The sequence below is a fragment of the Bos indicus genome, chromosome 1 (genome assembly GCF_029378745.1).
Source record: "Bos indicus isolate NIAB-ARS_2022 breed Sahiwal x Tharparkar chromosome 1, NIAB-ARS_B.indTharparkar_mat_pri_1.0, whole genome shotgun sequence".
Classification (NCBI taxonomy): Eukaryota; Metazoa; Chordata; class Mammalia; order Artiodactyla; family Bovidae; genus Bos; species Bos indicus.
Genome location: NC_091760.1, coordinates 26,965,743 through 26,990,901, shown reverse-complemented (window position 1 = coordinate 26,990,901; position 25,159 = coordinate 26,965,743). Strand labels below are relative to the sequence as shown.

At 34.7% G+C, this 25,159-nt stretch overlaps 1 protein-coding gene across 6 annotated transcripts in view; it reads left to right on the top strand.

Annotated features, from left to right (window-relative positions):
* The window catches only part of ROBO1 (roundabout guidance receptor 1), a 1,292,670-nt gene that overhangs the window by 1,154,111 nt on the left and 113,400 nt on the right, over positions 1-25,159 (top strand). For all 6 annotated transcript variants that reach the window (XM_070790446.1, XM_070790260.1, XM_070790403.1 and 3 more), the window contains 3 exons: positions 15,944-16,064; positions 16,565-16,703; positions 19,128-19,255. In XM_070790446.1, coding sequence (XP_070646547.1) covers positions 15,944-16,064; positions 16,565-16,703; positions 19,128-19,255 — 388 coding nt within the window. The remainder of the gene's footprint in view (positions 1-15,943; positions 16,065-16,564; positions 16,704-19,127; positions 19,256-25,159) is intronic.

Genomic DNA, 25,159 nt, shown 5'->3' with positions numbered 1-25,159 from the left:
CTCTCCTTGCCAATTGCTTCCTTTCCCCCCAATTCCCACATGTCTCCCTCCTAAGCCATCTGCTCCTCCTCCCTTCCTTCGATCAGTGCTTTCCTCTGGTCTTCCAACTTCTTTCATTGTTCAGTGTCTGTTGCTTCCTTTTCCCCTCTGTTCCCCGACAGGAAATCAACATGCTTTATGCAGTTGATGTCATAGAGCCCCTTTTCCCTGAGAAGTTAAAATTTGTGTTCCTGCAAGTAAATAGGTCATTCTGTTGTGTGAAGGTCAAAGGAAACTGGCGTATTGAACCAGAATTTTTTTTCCTGTCTTACACGGTTATTCACATTATATATTTCATCTTTTTTTAAGAATAAATTTTTATTCATGATTTAAATATAAGTTAATCAGTATGAATCTATTATATGAATCATAGGACCAAAGAAATGAGTTAAAAAGTAAACTTATGTCCTATCCTACTTAATTTTCAAATTTAATCACTGAAATCCAGTGTATTAGTAAAAGTCAACATAGTTTTATATAAGACATGTAATAAATTCAGGTTTTAAAACTTATATGCATGACTTTATAGACATTTGATCTCTGTAAATTTCATTGTTTCCATCTGTGACATGAATTGTCTAATAATACCTGTATTAGTTTACAGTGTCCTTGTGGGAAATCAGTGAAAAAATACATATGTTATTTTAAATGGTGACACAATCTTTATGGATTAGTAATCAGTATTCTGGTTTTCATTATTGTTGGTATATCTGCCTGACCTCTGGATATATTCAGCAATCAAAAACTGGGTGGAAAAAATCAGGAACTGTTTATGCCATAGCAATTTCAACTTTTCCGAATAAACAAGAAGACCTTGTATATATGTATATATGAAACAGATTTGGCATTTGTCTCATCTAATTTTCTGTTTATATTGATTTACAACTGTGAGAAAACAAATTTCTACAGAATCAGCATGAGTACTTAGTACAGGTGAATATTATGAGTAAGTAATTTTTCAGGCTAATACTGGTATTAAGAAACTAATTTGAATCTTTGTTCATCCTTATTGTGAAATGCAATAACCAATGGGGGACTCCACAAGAGAATTAAGCCCTAATGCCCTCAAGCATCCACTCAGTGTAATAAATAGACTTTTCTCTTGTGCATCAAGAACAGTTCTAGTTATGGACACTTCTCAGGGGAATTGAGAAATGCTGTGATTCAGATGAAGTGTGCTGGTTGAGAACTGCTGGTTTATCATCCCAAGAAACATCTTGAGACTTTCCAGAAACTTGTAATTCTATTTAAATATTTACACATACACTCCTCATGTTTGGATGCTGAAACTAGAAAACTAAAGCTAAAATCTTAGAACTACCTGTGAAGCTCAAGTACTCTTTTGAAAGCATTATAACAGAAGGCTTTCTCAGTTCCAGCACACAAATCAGTTTAGACACAATATAATTATAAATGTAATCCCAATGGCTATTTATTTGATCATTGCTCTAGATTTTCATTATTTGTGTGTTAGATGTGCATTGACTTCCTTGGTAGCCCAGACGGTAAAAAGCGTCTGCCTATAATGCGGGAGACCTGGGTTCAATCCCTGGGTCGGGAAGATCCCCCTGGAGAAGGAAATGGCAACCCACTCCAGTACTCTTGCCTGGAAAATCCCATGGACTGACGCAGGAGCCTGGTGGGCTATAGTCCATGTAGTCGCAAAGAGTCGGACACGACTGAGCAACTTCACTTCACTTGTGCATTTAACAGCTTAGATCATAAGAGCTAGCGGTACGAAATTATGAAAGTCTTTGCCTATCCTATTCCCTCTGTCTGGGATGTTTTGAGGCCTACGCCTTCTTTATCTAACTCACTTGTTTCAAGTTTGAACTTAAAGTTGAGTTCTAAAGAGGAGCCTACTGCAAAACCCTACCCTGCACTTCTACACTGAATTTATCTTCCTATTATCAGTTCCCTTTCCTTTAGATAACCATTTTGCTTTTAGTCTGTTGCAAATCATTACTTACATATTACTTATCTAGTATACGTAATACACCTAAGGGCCACCTGTATTTCCTCTGTCTTATAGTTGGAGCCCAATACATATTTCTTCAGACATTAAATGAATGAAATATAAATCAGAACAATGTCTTCTAGCATACGCAGAACTGAAAAATTGCTAATTTGAACATACTTGATTTGATTTCCACACGCACTTATATATTTATTTTCTTACTCTCTTATAAACTGGAAAGGAAGTATCATCTACATCATTTCTTTTTCTAAAGCACCTTTTCTTCTTTGGCTTATTAGTAGGATAAGGAAGAGATATTACACAGGTTAATTATGTGAGTAAATATATTTCTGTGTGGCTTACAAACATGCACAGAATCTTAGAGATGGAGCTGACGAGAGATTGTAAATGGGCAAATCCCTTCATTTTTAAGCAAGAAAAGGAAGCCAGGGAGTTGATATGCCCTGAGTCATTAATGGATCTATATCATGATTCAGCTGTAATAGCCAGACATCTCAATGCCTGTTTTGTTTTTGCCATGACACACTACATCTGATCACCCCTTCTCAAAGAAACACTTATATTTAAGATGTTTCCTAACAAAAGAAATCCACAGATAAAGTGGTGTACTGGACTCATTTCATACAATTTTGCTACTTGTTTTATGTCCTAAATTCAATATTTCCAATCATAGAAAGTATTATTTTCAATATTTTCCCCTATTATTTTCAATTATTTATCCATCGGGTACAAACATGACCTTGTGTCACTTTGATGAATAATTCTCTACACATTTTTGCTTTATCAAGTATGCTTTTAAGAACATATCTAAATTAATCTTAAGTGACTATCTTAAGTTGCCTCAGAATTTCATCCAAAACAATAAAAATAAACTACAGCAATTTAAATACTAAGCTAACTTTAACATATGGCCATTTTGGGGAAGTCCGAAGCTCCTTTTTGAAACTGCATTAATTAGTAAACCTTGGTCACATCCTTTAATTGGTGTAAATACTAAGCTAATAATAACTTCGCTATTTAGTAAGTTTATAATGAGAACCAAACCAGAGTGGTGAGAGTATTTTGAAGAATCACAATAACAGCCTCATTGTAAAGTAGTTATTTTCAATAGTCCTCTCTTGATTTCCAGTTAATGTTCTCTCCTCTTTAATATTAATAACTTGGAGATGGGAGAGACCAGAGATGTTTAAGTTCAGCATGAAAAAGAGCCCTTTTGTATTATTTAGAGGACAAAATAAAACAACCCCTAAAAAACCAACACTGATAAAACTGGCGTATCCTGTTTTCGATCAGTTTTTTTAAGTGTACATAAAATGTGTCTCCTTCTACATGACATATACTCTTGGGGCCTCTGTAATTTATAGTCTACATGCCCATTTTTGTCTGGGTCCCTTAGGACACCTAGTTGTAATTCCTAATAAAATCCTTGTAAGTCCATATAAAATGACTCAAGTGTCAGAGACGGGGTGCAAGCATGTTTGGATGCAGAGATAAAGTAGCAGAGGCTAAAGAGTGCCAGATGGAATGTTTTCTAGTTTAGTAAATAATCTTTGGTGATGTCAGGAAACAATATACTATAGCACTTTTAAGTTTCTTTTAAAAAGTATAATGAACTTTGACGTGAGTGAAAGTCCTAACGTGAAAAATCAGAATACTCTTGAACAGTTTTGGTATTGTACAACGTTGATTTTTTAACCCAGCTTTGTGTTCATGTTGACTGTCACTACTCTTTCAAATCTCTCAAAATGTTTCTGGCCTTCTGAATTGTTTTTCCAGACATGTTTTCTCTGAAATAGTTTTGAATATTTGCCCAAAAGCTAGTCTCAGCCAAATATTAGTTTCAGGAGTGCCTGGCACCTTCGATATGGAATTCAGCCAAGTCCTAAAATTCACTGGACCAAAACCTGATGTGGATGTACACAGCCACTCAGCATCCAGGATCCTTCAATCAGAGAAGATATTCCAGAAAGCAGAAAATATCTCAGAAATTTGAGTGGTTAGCTAGAAAAAGTTATAGCTCATAATTCAAAGTAATTATCAATGGAGTACACTACCATAAGTATTGTAACTGCAAAATAAACACACGTGGTGAGAGACGGAGCTCGTAATAGCAATTTCCGATTAGCGTGATACCCTGAGAGAGTTGATTTACAAATGTTGTCCCTTTGTTTCTTCTTCATAATGCATGCTCATTCAAGCAACTAGGTTTCTTCACATTCCAATCACTTTGATATATTTGATCAGGTCATTACAGTCCTCCAAATAGCCAAGGACATTTTACTACTGTCTGGGAGCACTTTGTTTAATTACAGGTTAAAGTAGTTTGCCAAATTAAAGGTACAGTCTTTTTGTGGTTTCAAGGATGGTGTTCCAACCAGTTTATTTTATTTTCGATGTTCTATTAATCATGGATGAAATGTTTCTCTAGAAATACCATTTTAAAATTTATCTTAAAACCTTGCTTACAAATCTTGCCTATAATTTGGGAAAAATGTAAATAATATAAGAATACTTTTTGTAAATTCTCTATTTTTAAAAAGTTGACTTTTCTAAATGCTTGTAATTTCAGTGTTTGCTCATGATGACCCAGACATAATTTTCTGTTTACCACAGGAAGAATGAATTGTAATCTTTAAAAAACAAAGTAGTAAATTGAAAAATGCATTTGAGTATACAGCATTCTCCCCTTAAAACATGGTTCAAACTGCAAAAATCACATAAATTATTTTTAGCCTTTATTTTTAAAATTATTTTTAATCTGAGCACAGGGATTGGAATTTTCTTTTCATTACCTGTAATTGGCTAAAATTGGTTTTATCTATTTCTCTATCTTGTTCATATTGTCACTTTTAAAGATGCTCTCTCAAAAAATAATCCCAAGTCTTATGTTGAGGCTGATGTCTAATTTAGTGCTGATTCTGCCTTTCTTTTGTTTAAAGACAAGTTGCTTTAAAAGTACTAATACTCTATTAGTAACATCTGACCACTTCAAGTTTTATCTCCTGAAGCCTGAAGAATTTGATAATATGATAAATCATGCACTTGTAAAATAATCCAGTGTGCATTAAGAAAATTACTAACAGATGGCACAGGTTTTCTCTTCCTAAATCTTACAAATCTAGGTGATCACGAAGCTTTAAAGGCGGATCACACTAGAAAAAGGCTCATGTTTAAGTCACCTTTAAGAGCATCATCATGTATAAGGAAAATTTCAAAAGCAGTTGAACTCAATCTGTATAATACTAGTTGAAAATAATGTAACTCTGTCTCCTTGAGTGGATAAAGTGTAATTTGCTAAGGAATCCATTATTTCGTATTTCTTTGCCTTTTAGCATTCATGGTGTCAGTCTTCTATCACCTAGATACAGCGTATCTCCATATTGTGTTATGCCTCATGCTTATAAAAGATCATGTCAGATTTTCTCATCTTTATTAGGAAAACTTATGCATATCCTGTTCAAATTTTAAATATGTCATAGTAATACGTACATATTTACATGGAAAAAGAAGAGCCATCCCTCCATAGAGGAACTAATGTAAGATATTTACCTAACTAGATTTCTCCTACAAAGAACAAATGCATATGTGAAATGTAAACAGGTCCATCTTTTCCACTGGCAGCTAGGTGGATTAATGGCAATTAGTTTGGCTATTCGGATCACTCAGGCTTAAATATGGACTGTAATGGAAGGAGGGCCATCAATCTAATGCTCTCAGGGAGGTCCGCCAATAGTACGTATTTCTTCCCCAAGCCATTGAGTCTCTCAATCTATATGAGACATTGCTGATTTGTAGTTTGTGGTGTGAGAAGCACAGAAAATAGGAGCTCTTGTTTTCTGTCCAAAAGTAAGTGCACTAGGTAAACTTTACTTTGGATTTATGTAGAATGAACTCCAGTCATTTGCTAAATGATCTGGAGCAAGTTTCTGATATGCTCCGAGCATTACTTTTCTCATCCTTTAATAGAAAAATATATCTCACCAGTGAGACTGTTATAAAAATGAATGATGATGCATGCAACAATGCCATATACACAGCACATGTTGCTACCTCATGGTTCTCATTAATCATGACAGTAATGATATTCCAGGTTGTTGTTTAAATACAGTAGTACATTTATGAAATTTACCACAGATTCACTGATGTATTTTTCATGTGTTTGAGGAGAAGACTGCCAAAAGCATTTTACACTTAGGACATAACTTTTTTCAGGTTTTTCCATTGTTAAGTCATTTAAAAACTCCTACTGAAACGTTAGCATCTTTAAATGTATGTATTACTTTGGTATGAGGTCCACAGAATTTGCGTTTTTCTCTGTACAGCAACAGAAAGGAGTGTCTTTCTAGCAAATTCTCAAATATCAAGGCTTTCAATGAAGAAATGATGACCAAAATCAAAGAATTCTGTGTATCCTACATCTCAAATCTTGAAAAATATGATAGTGTGCTTTCTCCGTGGGAGTGGAGCAAGATTCTAGAGATACAGAAAACTCCTTGCCACTGTAGAATTTCTATTTTATATAGAAGAGAAACAGTAAGCTTAAGATAGAATTTTTTGTTTGTTTCTTATTGGTTTTAATCTTACTCTTTCATTTTCCCACTGACTGATATCACAAACATCAGAACCTTACCTGAAAAGTTCTGAATGCGGAAACCTCCTATTTAGGTTTGTATGGAAGAAACCTAGGATTCACGAAATTCTGAATTTCAAATCAAAGTTCAAACATAATTTATAGCCTTAGGTTTGGGAGCATCCAGAACACTGACGTCCTTAACACTATTAATATTTTGCACGTATATTCTGTTCAGAATGTTTTTGTCTTCACCGGGGAACTTTACTGTTTATAGTTGGAGAAAGACTGTTGCAAATGTAGCATTCCAAATGGTGTTTGAAATACTCTTCAGGTAGACATTTTCACTTTTGTTTTTGCAGATAGCTATAGAAATATAAGGGACAGGATACATTTATTTTGATTTATTTATCCACAAGATGACCATTAATTCTCTAGAAATAGTGAGAAGTACATGTGCATAATTATGAAGATTAATGTAAGCCACAAAAAAGAGTTCCTTTAAGCCCTAGATCAGACCTTTCTCCTCAAGATTCTATTCTGTCCCTCACGTGTGTAAATGATCCTACTGGCTTTCTCTTAGGTAGTATGTAGATATATTTTCATTTGTTTTGCCATGTGTTGTGGTGGAGAAGAGGGGGTTATCTATCATCCTTTATCTTATCATATGTCTCTTACAAAATGAGGCACAAATTTGCCAAATAAGTGAGCTAGGTTCCGGCATAGTCTTGTGATCAATAAAAGAGAGTGAAGCAACTGACCATATGGATATTGAATCTCTGACCCTGTCTGATGAGCCCTGACTCTGATTAATCAATTAAGCTTGTCACATGCAAGTCGCTTCTTGTTCTCTTGACTCTTTTAGATTAAAATACCACAGAACAGGGATGCATGTTTATTTCAATTTATGGCTTATTTTAGGGATCTTCCTACTTGTATAGAATCTTAATAAACAGTATTAAATGTTAAATAAAAAGTATTAAATGCTTTTATTGCTTATTTATTTTTGCAGGTTACAAATGTATTTACATAAACAAGTATGCTTACTTAATTTCTGTACTTCATTTCTATAAAGTCATTCTGCATTTCTGAATCCAAGAAGCTATTGCATTCTCAGCCTTGGTTTGGACTTCGTCTGCCATGGTTATATTTTTCTTCATAATACAAGTGAATTTAAATTTCACAAATAACAAAATAGTGTCTCTGGAAAAGGCATTATCTTAGCAAGGCATTTGGTGGTAAGGGAAATTCTCACACTGGACCAAAACTATAGAAAAGAGCTAAGCGTAAGAACCCGTGGTGAGGAAAAAAAAGGACTTACTGTTTGAAAAGTATTTTCAGCTGGTGGACATGTAACTCAAAAGAGCCAAGTGCTTAAAAATGAGCTTTTCTCCCCTCAAATATGATGAGCATTTGTCATCTTTATTTCCAGAGTATAGTCATAATTCCTCCATAGATTTTTATTTCAGGCTATCCTAACAGTAACTGTATGTAAATTCAGAATTATAGCCAGATGGTTGGAAGAGGTGATAAAAAGCAAACCTGTTTTCGTAGGAAAGTGAAAATTGCCCATAAGACTTTGTTTTTACCTTTAAAACAGCAGGACATTGTTTCATGAGACCCGTGAAGGAACTAATACATTAACTTTAATGGCTGGGAACTAAATTAATTTCTCATATGCATGTAGAATACTACCATGTAATATGTAGAATTTTCAGAGGTAAAAATCAATCAACTTAACTTACTTTGCCGGGATGGCTGGTAGTGGTTTTCTTCTCAAACCACTCTTTTATATTACCTCCTTTTTATAGGATTCACTTTGGGGTTCTGATCTTAATGACTTGGGAACCAGACACCTGGGGAATCAGCTAAAAGCCCTCACTGTTTCATCTGCTCTCTGTTTCACCGGCAGTCGGCAGTTGTCTGTCCCTAGTTTGGAATACAATAAATTAGAGACGGCTTTCCTGGTTGACTGGTTCAATAAAATGGTGTCCAGAAGAAAATGCCAAACCCAGGTCTTCATATTGACTTTGAACCACACTTAAGCAAGCAAAATAGGTGTCTTTTAAAAAGACAGGACTTCCTTTTTTATTTTTTTTAAATTATTATTCCTTGTTAAAATTAGGATTCATGGCAAGATCATCTGGTGATATAAACTAGATATACAGAAAGGTAATAATTTACACTTTCACACAGAAAATCATCCTCTCCCTTTAACTTAACTATGTCTCTCTGCAGGGTGGCTCCCACTTGCCTGCAATTAGCAGTACAGCCCTTGTTAGTCTATAATCAAATTATCCTAGGTGTGCTTCTGTGGCATCAAACAGCCAACTACCAATTTATAAACTGCTATGAGGAAGAAATGAGAAGTTTAGTTGGAGAAATGAAAAATCACAGAGAAACGCAGCTGCCATAGTCCTAAGCAGCAATTCTCCCAGGCCTGTGTTCTCAGCTGGCAGCTCCCCAAGCTGTGGAGAGAGCCACGTGTCCCCACTGGGATAATTGCTTTTTTCTGCATGAGTCTCTTGTTGCTTCTCTCTGATGATCGAGTGTGTTTAAACTCTTGGCAGAAATCATGTTGGTTTTTAAATGGTATTGTAAAGTGGCCCAGCAAACAAATGAAATTGGATCATGTTCTCTTGTATGCATGTAGCCCAAGCAAATATGGAATGCCAAAGGAGAGATCCTAATTGCCTGTTTTTCCTCTCAATTCCACACCTAGGAGAACAGTTGAAAGATCTACAATAACTTATTTTTTTTTTTTCCCCTTGTAACACTTTCCCTTTTAATGTCACCAGGTAAAATGTAGAATAGTCATTTGTTTTCAATTTGTCATTTTCATAATTTCTTTACAGTGTGTATGTACTTACCTAGGCATCCTTTTGTTGTACAAGACGTTTTGTGTGTGAAAATCTCGTGAACGTCAGTCCTACCATTAAGTAGGCTATAAAGACCAAGGATGATTGGCATAAGAATGGACAAGTAAATGGATAAGTAAGGTTCAGATGAAAAATTTTCAGTGTGATGGAAATCTTACTGTTTTTTTTTTTATAATCTATACTGAGAATATATTGTAAATAATAGCATATAATTTATTTTTCTTAGTTTAACCCACCTGTATTGTACAGTCTCTCATTTTGTATGAGGAGTCCATATTGAACTGGTCATGAGTACATGGCTGCTGCTGCCGCTGCTAAGTCGCTTCAGTTGTGTCCAACTCTGTGCGACCCCATAGACGGCAGCCCACCAGGCTCTGCCATCCCTGGTATTCTCCAGGCAAGAACACTGAAGTGGGTTGCCATTTCCTTCTCTAATGAATGAAAGTGGAAAGTGAAAGTGAAGTCGCTCAGTTGCGTCTGACTCGTAGCGACCCCATGGACTGCAACCTACCAGGCTCCTCCATCCATGGGATTTTCTAGGCAAGAGTACTGGAGTGGCTTGCCGTTGCCTTCTCCGGAGTACATGGCAGCTATGTATAACAGCCTTTGGATAACCAGCATGAAATCAGGATACATCTCATCAAGAAGTTTGAGTGGGAAGTATTTAAGACAATGCATTTCTTCTTCTTCTCCTCCTTCTTTTCCCCTGTCTCTCTCTTCTCTCTCCTTTTATTAAAGGTCCCTGTGAACCAGAATGAAGCAGAAATAGAAAGAGTTGAATTTTTTTTGGAAATATATTAAGAGGCAATAACCTTTATGAAAAGTAGAGTGGAAATAAACTTTGTTAGCCAGGAAGAAGGACTGTGATTTGCCTAACCATGGTTTATTATTTTGTTTATTCATCTAAAAGAAAACTTATGTTGGAGATTTTATATGAAATCATGTTGTTATGGATACATCAAAATCACTTTTAAAAACATTAGTGTGACAAGGTTAGTACAGATAAATAGAATAAAGATTAAGTTCTTGAAATTCCTGTCTATACTTAAGTATTGATGATTCGAGTGGTAGATATAAATTATTTTATATCAATGTGTTTTGATAACTAAAGTTTTTCAAAAATTTAAATTTTGATCTACTTGCTAACTCCATTAAAATTTATGTTCCGAAAAGTAAAACAGCAAAACTATGAATATGTATATTAAAAAATATAAATTACCTATATTTGATATTAAACCATGATTAGTAAAAACATAAAATTATTTAATTCTCAGCATGGCTTTCTATTAACTGTTCTTTTTTTTTTTTCCTATTAACTGTTCTTATTGAACTGCTTACCTGAGAGTGTGAATAAGAAATATTGCCAAATAAGAAAGACTGTATTCTTTGATAGTATATAAGATCCAAATTATGTGAATTATCTTTTATTTGGTTCTAACTTTTTAGATTGCTGTGGGACATGTATTTTATCAAACTCATTGCCTATCATATGTGCAGTATAATTGCACTGCCAGCAGTATTTTTCCTTCATTTAGAATGCAACCTTTGTTTTTGAAAGTTGATATGGTATATGTTAGAAGGCATGGATGCTTCAATTGGAATTGTTCACATTAATGGTTGATACACTTGCAACCAGACTGGAAAGTGATGGGTATTTTTTCACTTCCTATCACTCTCTGCTCCCTGATCAAATAAGATATCTTTGGTGGGGGGTGGTTTTTGTTGTTACTGTTGTTGAATTAATACTAAAGGTTAAAGAAATAAAAACTGTTGCTCTGACTCTTCTTAACATGTCTCTGTTGAAAGGAGTCCTTAAGGACTATCCAAAACTGCCCTGAGGTTTAGTTCACCGTGGTGAATGTCCGGAGGCTATGACTGGCATCTGGGGTACTGGTGTCTGGTGGTCATTAAGTCTTAAACCCATGCAAAGTACTCTTCCTTTAGTTGACAACAGCTGGGTATCTGTTGCTCAGGTCAGAGATCCAGGCAGAACTGACAGCATTGCTATCAAGAGATATTCTGTCCAAAGAGACTTAGTAGTGAATTGTTTAAGGATGATACCTGGTGCTATAATTCACAGCCTCTCTGCTCATTTACTTTGCAAAGCAATGTGAAAACATGATAAAGAATCATTTTTCAGAAAAAATATTTTCTAAACCTGGGTGCTTTAAAACTGCCACTCATATTAACCCTGCTGTTGTCTTTACTACTGTAAATGAATATTTCTGAGCCTTTAATCTTTCAGAAAGTTGTAAAAATTAAGTACTTCCCAATTTCCCATAGGTATAATGACACCTATTTGTGTCTTCTATGTATTATTTAAACATATTTCTCTTCTAGCATTCCAAGTCAGTGTTCTTTTAATCCATTGTTAGGATCTATTTTAAAAATAGTATTTATAGTGAGAAACACAGATTTTGAATGCAACATCTACTTAAGGAAATGAGATAAATTATATGACAGTTTGGTGGTTAGCAATTTGAAATCGTCTTTGAAGCCCTTAATATAATTAGTGGTTTCGTTTTTGGTCTGCTGAATTCAAGTCACATTAGGTTAATGTAATTAAAAGCAGAAAAGATTTTGTGTAGCTGAACTAGTTAATTAGCCCCAGTTGGTTTAGTATGTTAACCTAGAGGTGTACGGATAACATTGTGGGGGTGATGCCTGAAAAAAAAATTCCTGTGTAACAGATACTGCAAATCATCTGACTTGCTTTAGGGTAGAAAATGAAGACATACCAAGAAGTTCATTTTAAGTTCATCTTTATTTCTGATTTTAAGCACTGATTGCAGGGTAAGCTGTATATGCCGTAGAATAACCAGACAAAAACCTTAATTTACTTTCTAAAGGAAAGCTTGCTTCTCTGTGTGCAGAGATAATGTTCCTTCTTGTATTCTGGAAATAAGAATTCTGATTGTAGTTTTTTTTGTGCTCACCAGAAAAAAAATATGAAATGGTTCTCTCCACTTTTGTTTGACAAGCTACATCTTATTCCTGAGTTTTCTATATAATCTTGTTAGTAAACAACACAATAAAGGAGATGAAAGCATTCTATAAGGGATTTTCAATGACTTCAGAGAAGTCTTTAAGTACTAGGAGAGAAGGCTTTTACCCCTAAGGAAAAAATCATTTATAGCTTCTTAAAGGCAAAATGCTAGTATATAAGAATCTCACATATCAAATACATTGAGGTATTCCTTACCTTAATGTCACTATTTTTTTTTTAACCTGAGACTGATTCTGAAGAAAAATATAAAGCGTAAAGTTATTTGAAACTTAAAAATTTTTTCGCCATCTCCTCCTTTCTCCTCCTCTGGCTCCTTCCCCAAAAGGAGCAACACCACTGGGAAGCTTTTGTTTTCATCTAGTATGTAGATAGCTGAGGCCCCCCCTTTAAGCGCTGTCTAGAGCTTATGGAAATGTGGGCTTCTAATGTGGTTACTACTGAGGGCTGGTTAGGTAGATGGTAATGAGGAAGAGAGACCTCTGCTTGGATTTTTGACACAGGCTAGATGCCAGCATATTGTCTGAAAGCTTAACACGTTCTGCATCTCCACTACCCGGATTATGTTAATTGAAGTAGTCCTGCTGCAGTGCAATGTTTAATATTGTGTCTGTTCATTATACAAACTCGTTTTTGATAGGTTTACAGTTCGGCTGTCAGATCCAGCTGCAGGAAGAAATCTGCCAAGAAATATTTCTTAGCTTGTTTTAAATAGTGCTATTTTCACAGTTATAGTATTTTGTATGTGTTAGAAGACGTATTTTCCTTTCTCTGAAGAGAGAGGAAATGTCAATTTTTGGTTTTACAAAGGGGCACTAAGATTTAGAATATACAAAGTCACCTTTTACAATCAATATTTTTATATGACTCAACATAAAATGGTGATGGTTAACAGTAGGTTACTGTTTAAAAGCGATATGTTATATTTGATTGGGGTTACAGCACTAGGTTTTTGTTTTTTTTTTTCTATTCTTTTGCTTATTGAAAAGAAGAGGTCACCATGCAGTCTACATTTGTGACCATAGAGACTAGAATTATGGCTTTTGGTTTGATCTGTTTCAATTCAGCCATTGACATAATGCCAAAATTAGTTTGAACTTATGGAAATTGAAGACTGTCATTTTCATCCATTATTTTTTCTGTTTCTGTTTTCGGTACCTTTTTTGTTTCTTCCTTCACTTTTGTCAATTTCTGTCTCTATTATCTCAAGGAAAAAAGTTTCTCCCAGTTTTAGTGAGGTTTGTTTGATTTTCCATTTAATTTGTAATGTTCATTTTGGGCTATTTAACCCTTATTATCTGTGAGTATAGGGTGGAATGTAGGATTTTATAATGAAAATGTCTTGTTGATGGGATAGAAGTTATGTAGGAGCATTTATACTGATCTGGGGAGTCTTCTCACTGCTTTTTTCAGATAGAATAAGCATTTATAATATTATTTAATTTTAATCCCTCCCTCCTTTTGTCATTTTAATTCAGCATTTATCTTTAGGTCAGAGCCAAGTCTTCAGAACAAGGCTTGTGAGCCTCAGCACTATTGACATTCTGGGTGTATGATAATATTCTTTATGTGATGGACTCCTGTGTATTGTAGTATATCGTTGAATTGAAAATGCAGCTTATACAAAAGCATATATCACATGATTTTTCTTTAGTAAAAGTGTGTGTGATGTATCTTTTATATCTCTATATCCATATCTACTCATCTATACTGAGAGAGAGGGAGGGACAAAAGAAAAATGTTCACGAAGTATTGACAGTAGTTAACTTTTGGAAGGTTTTTTTTTTTTCATGTGACATTTATTTGTTAGTTTTATTCTGTTTGAGAATTTAGGTAAGTATATATGAAAAGAATAATTCTGTCATTAACATATCTTGTAACTGCTAAAAACATTTATAAAAATGCTTCATTAAATAATACACTAATTTTATCTACAAAAGCCATTTGCATTCATCAAGAATCTTTCAGGTGACTATGCAGACGTTTTTCTAAGCATGAAGGACAGAATCGTGAATGATGTAGAGAAAAGTTACAAGAAGGTTCTCAAAATGATACCTGGAGAATCATGATCTTTTTTTAAATAAAAGGACTCAAAAAAATCAAGTTCTAAAGCCCCCCAAATTAAAATCACTTTGTTAATATTTGATTTTTCCTAATACATACGGATTTGGTTACAATCTCTAGTTTGGGGTATATGAATCGAAATGAAGCAATTTAGGCATTTCAAAACAGTGTGACGTCCACCGTTATAAGGTAGGAAACTCCTGGTGTAGGATGAAAAACAAAATTCTATTTGAATGGTTCCTTCCTTCCTTCCTCCCTTCCTCCCCTCCTTGCTTGCTTTCTTCAATTTTTTTGTTTCCTCCTTTGTTTAATCTGTAGACTATACAGAATAACTTTGAGATCAAAACCTCCATAAACAAACATTCTGGAAGTTCTCCTGACAAAACTTTTCTAAGGTTCAGAGCTTTATAGATATTCTTGGTTAACTGGACTCCACTCCCCACCAAAAGCATATTAAATTAAGTAAATAGTTCAATTTCCTCATCCCAATCTTAATTCATGATTAGCTTCAGCCTATTTACTGTACTGTAAGTCAGCTTATATTTGTAATTAATTCTTCTTCAAGTAATTAAGTGTTCAAGAGTGTACCCAAATGAATTTCCAGATGATTTATTGGGATCTGTTCAGTCTCTGCCTCCTAAGTCCCTAAGAAACTGTTGGGCAGAAATAAAATCTATGTTTTTTAGGACATGTCAGTTTCTGCAATGTTTTGGAAATTAAGATATATTCCTTTAAAGCAACTCTGGCAAGTTAAGTAATGAGAAATAGTTTTGTTTCCACATCTTATAATACTAGAATATGGTTCTTGAAATTACTTATAGCTAATATGTATTTGCATATTAATTATAGTCACATAGTATTAAGAATTTCCCAAACAGCGCAGTCCTACTATATAGCATAGGGAACTGTATTCAATATCCTGTGATAAACCATAATGAAAAAAATATATAAAAAAGAATGTACATATATTTATAGCTGAATCATTTTGCTATACAGCAGAAATTAACACAGTATTATAAATCAAATATACATGAATTTAAAAAATTTCCCTTTTTCTTTTTTCCACTTATTAACCAAATTGCTTATGCAATTTTTTGGTTTTCCTTTAATTAAATAATATGAAAGAACCCAGCCCGTCTGGAAACAGAAATTTCTAGTTATACAGAATATAATACTGTTACAAGAAATGTAGGTAAGGAAATATTTTGCCTCTTTTATATGGTACCTTTGGAATAAATTCTGTTTAAAATTATTACCTATAAATATGGCGAATACTACACATCAGCTTTTTTATTTGATTTAGGCTTTCTTTGCATGCTTAGAAAGTTGACTTCACTTACAAAGACGCCCGTCATATAAAAATTACTAAAGCAATTTTAATGATATTCATGTGAAAATTTTTTTTTAAGATACGAGGAGGAAAGCTCATGATTACTTACACCCGCAAAAGTGATGCAGGCAAATATGTTTGTGTTGGTACCAACATGGTTGGGGAGCGTGAGAGTGAAGTAGCAGAGCTCACTGTGTTAGGTAAGTACAGTTTTATTTGACTGGCTTAACTGTAAAGTGCATCTCTTATTATTATTTAGTACATTTATGCAGCAGTCTGCCTGCCAATGCAGGAGATGCGGGTTTGATTCTTGGGTGAGGAAGATCCTCTAGAGAAGGAAGTGGCAACCCACTCCAGTATTCTTTCCTGGAGAATCCCATGGACAAAGGGCTAGTGTCCTTGGGGTCACAAAGAGTCAGACGTGACTGAGCGACTAAACACCACCAAGGGAAAAAGAAATGGCCTCTTCTAGAAGGTAAACCAGTATTTGGGGAATGGAAAAAAGACAGATGAAATTAGTAAAGCAGCCTTAAATAAAGTAGCCGAGACATAGAAAGACAAATAGGAGGAGACACCACACCAAGAGAGAAGTGGGGAACTCTGTGGAATACTTTTTTTAAATTCTAAATCTGCTCTTCAATAACATCCAAAATGGCTTTAAGTTTCTGTATTTTTTTGAGATGACTTTTTCTAATTTTAGAGAGACCATCCTTTGTGAAGAGACCTAGTAACTTGGCAGTCACTGTGGATGACAGTGCGGAATTTAAATGTGAGGCCCGAGGTGACCCCGTGCCCACCGTACGATGGAGGAAAGATGATGGGGAACTGCCCAAGTCCAGGTATGAATGAGATTTTAATGATGGGATTCATCTACCCGGAATTTCTGTGGTTCTCATCTGACCACTGTTCACATATAAGCCACTAGAATGGTTTTCTCTGGACTCTTTGATCTCCTTGGACCAGACACAGTAACAGAGATAATTAGAATCAGAAGGTTGCCATGCTTTCTCTGAGAGTTTCAGATAAAACTGTACGTTCATGACCCCAACATGCCCAGGAACCCTTGTAAGATGTGCTGTTCCTTAAACAGTTTTCTCTTTGTCCAGACAGACTACAGTTAATACCAGTGTCTTACATGGGAGCAGGTAGGGAAGGGAGGTACAGCATTATAGATATAACTATGAACCAATTAAAAAGCAGACTTCCTTTTCCTTGGCTACAGTATCACCAGGGAATGGTAGAAGAGGTCAAAGTTTCTTGGTATCTGTCAAATCCTTAAATTGCCTAGAAGCAGAGATACACTCCCAGCCTTAGGGAATGAGGTAATGAAATGAAACTTTCAGGCACTGTCTTGAGGTTGTCATCTCTCCTGTGGCCATTCATTCACCAAACATACCTTGAGCCCCTATTAGGTTTGCGGGTTACAGCAATGGTTTAGATAAAGCTTCTGTTGTCAGTGAACTCACCAAAGGAGACATGTATGGATAGATTCAGAGTAACATAGCAAACCTTTTTATTGCATAAAGGTAGACCTGTGGGAGCAGAAAATCAGGAGAGAGTTCTCAAAGGGAAGTGACAGAGAAGCAATGTCTTGAAAAACATATCAACTTGATAAACAGAAAGAGGAGAAGAATATTCAGGAAAAGAGATATCATAAAACGACACAAATCTAAGAATGCTTTGTGTGGTGGAAAGTTAGCGTGGCAGCACATGGGGCCTGGGGCAAAGATATGGGAAATCAGGCTGGAGACAGAGAGGCTGAATTCACAAGACTTTGTATGGATTAAAGGATTTTTATATATATACTTGATGAGCCAAGAGAGACATTACTATGAACCCGATTGCTTTTTGGAGAAAATAAAATTTTTAGCATTAGGGCTATCACATCAATGGGGGTGAGGCCAGTGGCTGGGTCACCATTGTTGTCCAGATAAGAGATGTGAACTGCCTGAATGGGGAGATAAGATGGAAATAGGATAGGGGTCCATTATCAAGACCAAACTGATGAATTGAATGATTTGTTACATATAGGGAACTGGTGAAGGAAGACAGGTAGATTGTGTTAGGAGAGGGAGTTGTTTTATGTGCTAGGGTAAGAAAAGAAAATTTTATATAACATATTAAATAGTAGGTGTCTGTGGGATATAATGTCTAATTACTAGTCAATATAATGAATTTGAACTTACATAAAATAGGAGCTAGAAATATTTGTGTAGTCGATCAATATAACCTACTGGATAGTTTAACTCAGGGATTTCATGTAGAGTAAAAAGAATATTAAAGTGAAATTTCAAGGGACATCCAAAATTTAAGAAAAAGGAAAATGAGACAAGGCAAGAGAATTCTAGTATGAGACTGTCTGGGTACAAATACCAACTCTGCCATTAAAATAGCTGAAGAACAAAGCCAGTTTACCTTACCTTCCTATGTCTCAGTTTTCTCATCTGCCAAATGGAGATGAGCCTAATACTTTATAAGTTGTTATAAGAATTTTAAAATAGAAAACCTACAGAAGACTTAAATTCTGACATATAATTTATTTAAATAAATAAGAATTTATTTAATGATCACCTAAATTTTACTCTGAGTACAGGAGCTTGACGAAAGAACTGAATAAGTGCCAACTTTGCCCAAAAATATTCTGTTAAAAAGTAGCTTAATGAAATATCATATGTTAACGCATATGTATGGAATCTAGAAAGATGATACTGATGAATCTATTTGCAGGGCAGCAATGGAGATACAGATGTAGAGAACAGATTTATGGCTGCATAAGTGGGAAGGAGGGAGAAGGTGGGATATATGGAGAGAGTTACATGGAAAGATATACATTACCATATGTAAAATAGATAGCCAATGGGAATTTGCTGTATGACTCAGGGAACTCAAAAGGGGGCTCTCTGTAACAACCTAGATGGGTGGAATGAGGAGGGATGTGGGAGGGAGGTTGAAGAGGGAGGAGACATAGGTATACCTGTGGTTGATTCATGTTGATGTTTGGCAGAAACCAATACAATATTGTAAAATAATTATCCTTCAACTAAAAATAAATAAGCTTTATTTTTAAAAAGTAGTGTAATATTTTTGCCCCTGTGAATATAAAAAAATGCTCATTTCTATGTGCATGCTTACATAGAGGATTGCCACATTATTTACCTTTTGCTTTAAATTTTCTGTTGATGTATAAATATGCCACAATTGTAACGATGGGATTCTTCAAGTAGAAGCTTACTTAACTGTGCTTTCTTTTGTTATGTCACTAGATATGAAATCAGAGATGATCATACCTTGAAAATTCGGAAGGTGACAGCTGGTGACATGGGGTCATACACTTGTGTTGCAGAAAACATGGTTGGAAAAGCTGAAGCATCAGCCACTCTGACGGTCCAAGGTAAGATCTAGCGAACGTTTTTGAGATTGACTTATAATATGAGATACAACATTGGTATTTTAGAATATGATAAATTAGTTTGTATAAATTATAGACTTTAAATAGTGCTATGTATATTTTATTTCAAACATATTTAAAGGAAATTATTGTTTTGCTTTGGGAGCCCTATAAGTGTTTGTTACAGGGGAAGTACAAGAGCTTTTTCGTCTTGGGCAAGTAGAGGAAGAGAATGTGCTTCAATCTCTGGGTCTTCAAACATAGAGCTTTAATTAAATGACAGTATTGCCAAAAAAATTTGATCTTTAAATGGAAATAAATCTACTGTTCCTTTAGGTCATGCACTTTCAAGTGTCTGTTCAGAACAAAAAGGTGAAAAGATTGTTTCCTTCTAGAATGTAAGATGCATCCACAGAGTAGGGTCTTTTGCAGTCTTTATCTGTGCACACAGCGCCTGTGACTTAACAGACACTCAGTAAATATTTGTTGAGTGAATGAATCACGTTTGTAGTTTGCTAATTTTGATGAAGATTTATTATTTGGTGTGATGTGAACCAAAATGGATGCCATATTCTACAAGTTTTTGAACGTCAAAGTCATGTCTGTAACTGCTATGCAGAAATGGTTCTGTTAACTCCTTTGAGTCCATAATTTCATATGTTTTTTTCACTCTCATAATATCTTTTTCCCTCTTCCATGATGTCATGCTGATTATTTCTTACTATGTCTTATCTGAGAACCTTCTTTTTTTTTTTTTTTAGGGACATTATTTATTGTGGAATTTGAGAGACAGTGACCTTTAAAGAACTTTGTGTTGATGAAAAAAAATCCATATTTTGACAAGTATATAGAGTAAAAAGGGATTTTGGCCATAAACCACTTAGCTTGTTTCTGAGTATGACATTAGCAACACTTGCTCTGTCATCATTTCTGAGCACTGTCTCCTCTAAGGCTATTATGAAGAAACAAGTGCCTTTTGAGGGAGTGCTTCTACTGTGGGCTTTCTACAAAAGAGCCTTGTGGGCTTTTTACACTAGGGAAAAAAAAAAAAAGAATAAAGAATATTTCCTTCCTGTCTCTAAAGCCATTATGTCCCACTTTGGGGTTTTCAGCTCAACCTCATAAAAACAAAAGAAAAAAAAGAGAAAAGATCAAGAACAAACATTGAATTTCTAGGGCCTAGACTCCTTCTCTTTAATCTAAGTTAGATTTGAACTCCACATAAGACTAAAACTGCAAGGAAAAAAAAAAGCCCTTTGCATTTAGAAAAAGCATAAATTTAAGAGATGTCAAGTTCAAGTTCAAAAGCCCTCCAGAGGGAGTGAAAGTAGCCCAGGATGAATACAAGACATGAAAAGGTGTGTCTATCTCCAGGCAGTGGTGACAGGGAGTTTGACTGTCTGTTACATTAGTCAAAGAAATGTTTCACTTTATAAAGTCCTTTACCTTGGGAATTTGATGCTTTTATAAATAATGGCTGTTCTTCTGTGTCTATAGTAGACATTGAAATCAAAATAGAGTTTCTTCCTGCAATCTTATACTCAATTCCAAAGTTAATTCAGCCTTAAGTTGTCCATATGGAATTTGTGTTCCTAAGCCTGGATTTCAGTGAAAACTGGGGTAGAAATGATCAAATCCAAAATTACTTAAGGAATTTAGAAGTTCTTATTTCAACTGCATAGGGTTTTTTTTTTTAATAAACTTATGAAATATCTGTATATTGTTGAGAAGTTATTATCTTATTCAAGTATTAAAATATGTGCATTACAATACAGCTAGAATAATATGCACAAATGTGCAAGAAAGTAAAATGATCACCAACAGCAAAAGATAACTAAGGAGTAGAAACAAAGGAAAGTTTTCAAGGGTATCTTGAAAAGCTGTATATGTATTTTTTTTTCCCTTGAGATTAAATGAAGAAAAACACTAGTTACTGCAAAGGAAACTAATCAAAAAATGAATTCATTTGACAGCAGGAAACAGTTATGAGAAGTTTAGTAGCATAGTTGTTTTTGATTTCTGTATTTTATTTGTGGTTCACTTTTAAAAGGCACTATTGGAGTCAGTATGAGCTTAAAAATAACCTTTTCCTTTCCTCATTCCAAATGCAATAAATATTTAATTTTTAGAATTGATGTTGAGCAATAGATCCTTGTGCTCCAGGCAGAAGTTTTGGGGAAAAAAAGTTTCTTAAGTAAGGATGAGCATTTGATTTTCCATCCCCAGTACACTTATAATTGGTTCTAACATTTTAAAATTAACCCTGATTGAAGAATTACTTGCTTTTTTGATTTTTTTCTTTGAAATCTCAATTCTGCTCTTTTAGAGACCTTATCTGTGTATTTCCTTAAATATTCCATTCTCAACTCGTGATTTCTTTGACTTTTCTATTATGCACTCTTCAGTGCTTAGCATGGTACTAGGCATCTAGTAGACACGTTATATAATGCTTGTTACAATTTGAAATAGGCATTTGAACTCCAACAAGAATTCTACTGGAGTGGTAGAAGTTTCACAGGGATGTCCCAGGGGAAATTCAACATCTTCTGGTGACTTTGATTCTGAGTGCCAACAGTAGGTTCCATTAAATCATATTTGAAGAGCTTGTCATCTGTGACGACTGCCTGGTGGTCTGTGTTTGAAAGGAGCAAAGTAAAACCTGGGGCTTGACAGGGTTTCCTAAACTTAGATGAAGTTTGTTATCTGAGCTTATCTGAAATATCTCATCATATATATCTGAGCTTATCTGAAGCTTATTAAATATCCAGGTTATTAGGCATGCCCCTTTGAGAACCTGATTTAATAGATCTTCGTTGGGGCACAGAAACTTGTTTTTATTTTTTGTTTTCATGCAAGCTCATCAGTCCTTGTAATGAGAAGTTATCGGATGAACTTACAGAAAGAATAAAGGGCTTTAAAAATTACTCTAGAGTTCGGGAATTACCAGAGCTGGAAGAAGTACATTACAAAGAATTGTGTAGTGAAGAGTATAGACGTTGGAGTCAGATGGAATGTTGTTGAATCTTATTTCTGTCGTTTACCTAATGTGTGACCTAGAAAAAGTTATTTACATTTCTTGAGTCTTAGTTGCTCCATGTATAAAAAGTGGACAGTAATACCAACCTCACAGCATTTTTCAAGTATTCAATTAGATTATACATATAAAAAGCTTAACATATTGTGTGTTACAAAGTGTTTTATAAGTAAGGAGCATTGTACTATACAAGTGTTATTGTTAGTGATAGCTTCATTGTTTAATTTTAATAATATTAGTTATTTCATAAGAAAAATAATAATGTTCAGATAATTCTAGACACTTCTTCCTTTGCAATTGTAAATGAGAAATCTAAAGTAATATAATCATGATAATTTATTATGTAACACATTATTAAAACTCTTCTCAAATATAAATCATTACATTTTTATAAAAAAAAAAAAAACTTTGACTTTTAAACTTAATGTGCTGGATCTTGTTAATGCCATCAAAGGTAGTGCTAGATTTAATGTTGAGGTTATGCAAAATAACTAGATAATTTAATGAAAATTATGACCCTTTGGGAATAGAAATGATTTCAAAAATGATTACATTTCATGTGTAATGGGGTGTTAATGTCATGGAAAAACGTTCAGCAACTCAAAGGATCTGTAGTAATTTGACCTATTGAAAAATTATTAATGTCCATTACATGACCAATAAAAAATGATGAAGTAATGCTGTTTTGAATGATAGCAATAGAAAAGTGTTTCTATTTAATTCTGAGTTAACCAGAAAATTCAGTCAAGCTAAACTTGATATTCTGTCATTTTCTGAAATAATCAAAATATTATTATCTATAGATGTAAATCATCAATATTGTTATATTTATGCCTTGTGTTTGTATGCACCATTTTCCCTCCATCCGGTAATAACATTTACACACCTCCTCAAGAATTCTATTTGTAAACCTAAAATACACAAACAAATTCAAGCGTCTTTTTAAAGAAATATTGTGTCAATTTTGATTGATTATGTTGTTGTTGTTCAGTCACTGAATCATTATTATATTTGCATTTTAATGTCAACAAGTGTTAAGATTGCTGTCATGGTAGAAATGAATTATCTTCTAAACTAGTGTTGCATATTGCACAATGGCCCCATCTTTTAAGGAAATAGATATATAATGTGGTATATATAACCATTTTATAGGTTGTAACATACCTATAAAATGTAAAGTCCAACTGGAACAGAATAGATGCAGAGAGGCACCCAGCCAAGCTTTTAAACAGTGTGCCATTGAAACTGTTGAAATATATGCCTCTGGTTGGTGTTTTGAGAATGGTTGTGGGTTTGTTTTATGTAATTTTACTATCTTAACCTACACCTATTAGGCCTTTATTAGATGTGCGCCAGGTGGGCCTTGAGATTCTTCATCATGTGAAATTACATGATGGTCAACCTGTTTTCCTACTTGTTTTCATTTTTGAATAAATTCATAGTTAATGTAAAAAGTGGGTACATTTGTTTCTTTGTTGAAAGTAGCCTTTTAGAAAATCATGATGGTTGCCCCTTCAAGACACTTATAGAAAAATAAGGGAAGAAAAATAACTTTATTTAGCACTTCTAGTAATGGAAAAATATTTAAAATTTGGATTTATGATGGCAATCATATCTATAGCTTTTTAAATAATTCCATGTTTTGAAGCATGCTCTGTTGAAAGAAAGATAGTTGATAAAACCTCAAGAGTTTTAACTCCAAATTTCTCCCATTTCCAAGTTTGTCCTCCACCCTAAGATTTTTTTACAGTTCTTTGGTTCAGTGATATTCATTGCTTAAACAGGGTAAAGTCGATGGCATTATTAATCTTTCCACTCCCTTTGCTACTTCACAGATAAAGCAGCTCTTATTACTGTCACAATTTCATTGACAAAGTAAATTTGTGACTCTCTATCACCAGAGTGATCGTATTCCCATTGCTGTGTCTGTCACAGGAAACCGAAATGAAAAAGAACTTCCATATACCAGCCATTTCCCAAGCAATCACATGTTATCTCTGCTGACTTGAACCATTAAGAAAATCTAATCCCATTTTGTATGTCTTTCTTACAATAGGCACTAAAAGACATACAGTCCTTCATTTCCCTGTAGCCCTGAGTGCTGGGCCAGTCAGACACAGGAAGCTGGACGTTCAGTTCACACCCCACTGCACTCTCCACAGGCCTCTCACAGGGACCAGTTAGTCTTTGAAGCTTAAGAAACAGTTGCTTTCTCTGCCCTTTCAGCAATAGCTCTGTTAAAAGAAAAGGCAGATGCCACACATCTCTAAACCAGGTGATGCTCTGTAACCAGACAAATGGGATTTCTGTGAAACTCCAGCTCTTTTCCTATAAGTGCTTGTCCATTTGTCTTCCCTTGATGTGAAATTGCTCCATTCTCTCCATTTCATCACCTGTTTTATTATTTTATTATTTTTTTTTAGTTCTAAAATATGGTATCATGAATGATGTTGCTATCTCTTTAAATGTATTCTTGGCATACAATAGGAATGTTCACATGAATCATCACAAGGATGCGCATTCTATTCTGTCCTGAAGAAATATTATTTTGTCTGATGTTTCCCATAAGTATTCTGCCTTCCATGCAATGAAGGAGCAGAGCGCTTCTTCGTTAGAATTGATTATCCACTGACAGCCTCTGGAACGCTGAGCCTTGAAGCCTAAGATTGACTGGGACCAGAGAGACACAATGGCAAAAAAAAAAAAAAAAGACCAGTGCAGTCTTTTTGCTGATTTTATTGCTACTGATGGAATGTTTCCTAGAGCTCCTCTTTTTGCTGCTGGTGAACTCTGTGCCTCAAAACAAAAACAGAAAACCTTTGCTGAAATATCTTGGGCACTACAGTCTATGACTGACCCCTATTTAACACCCC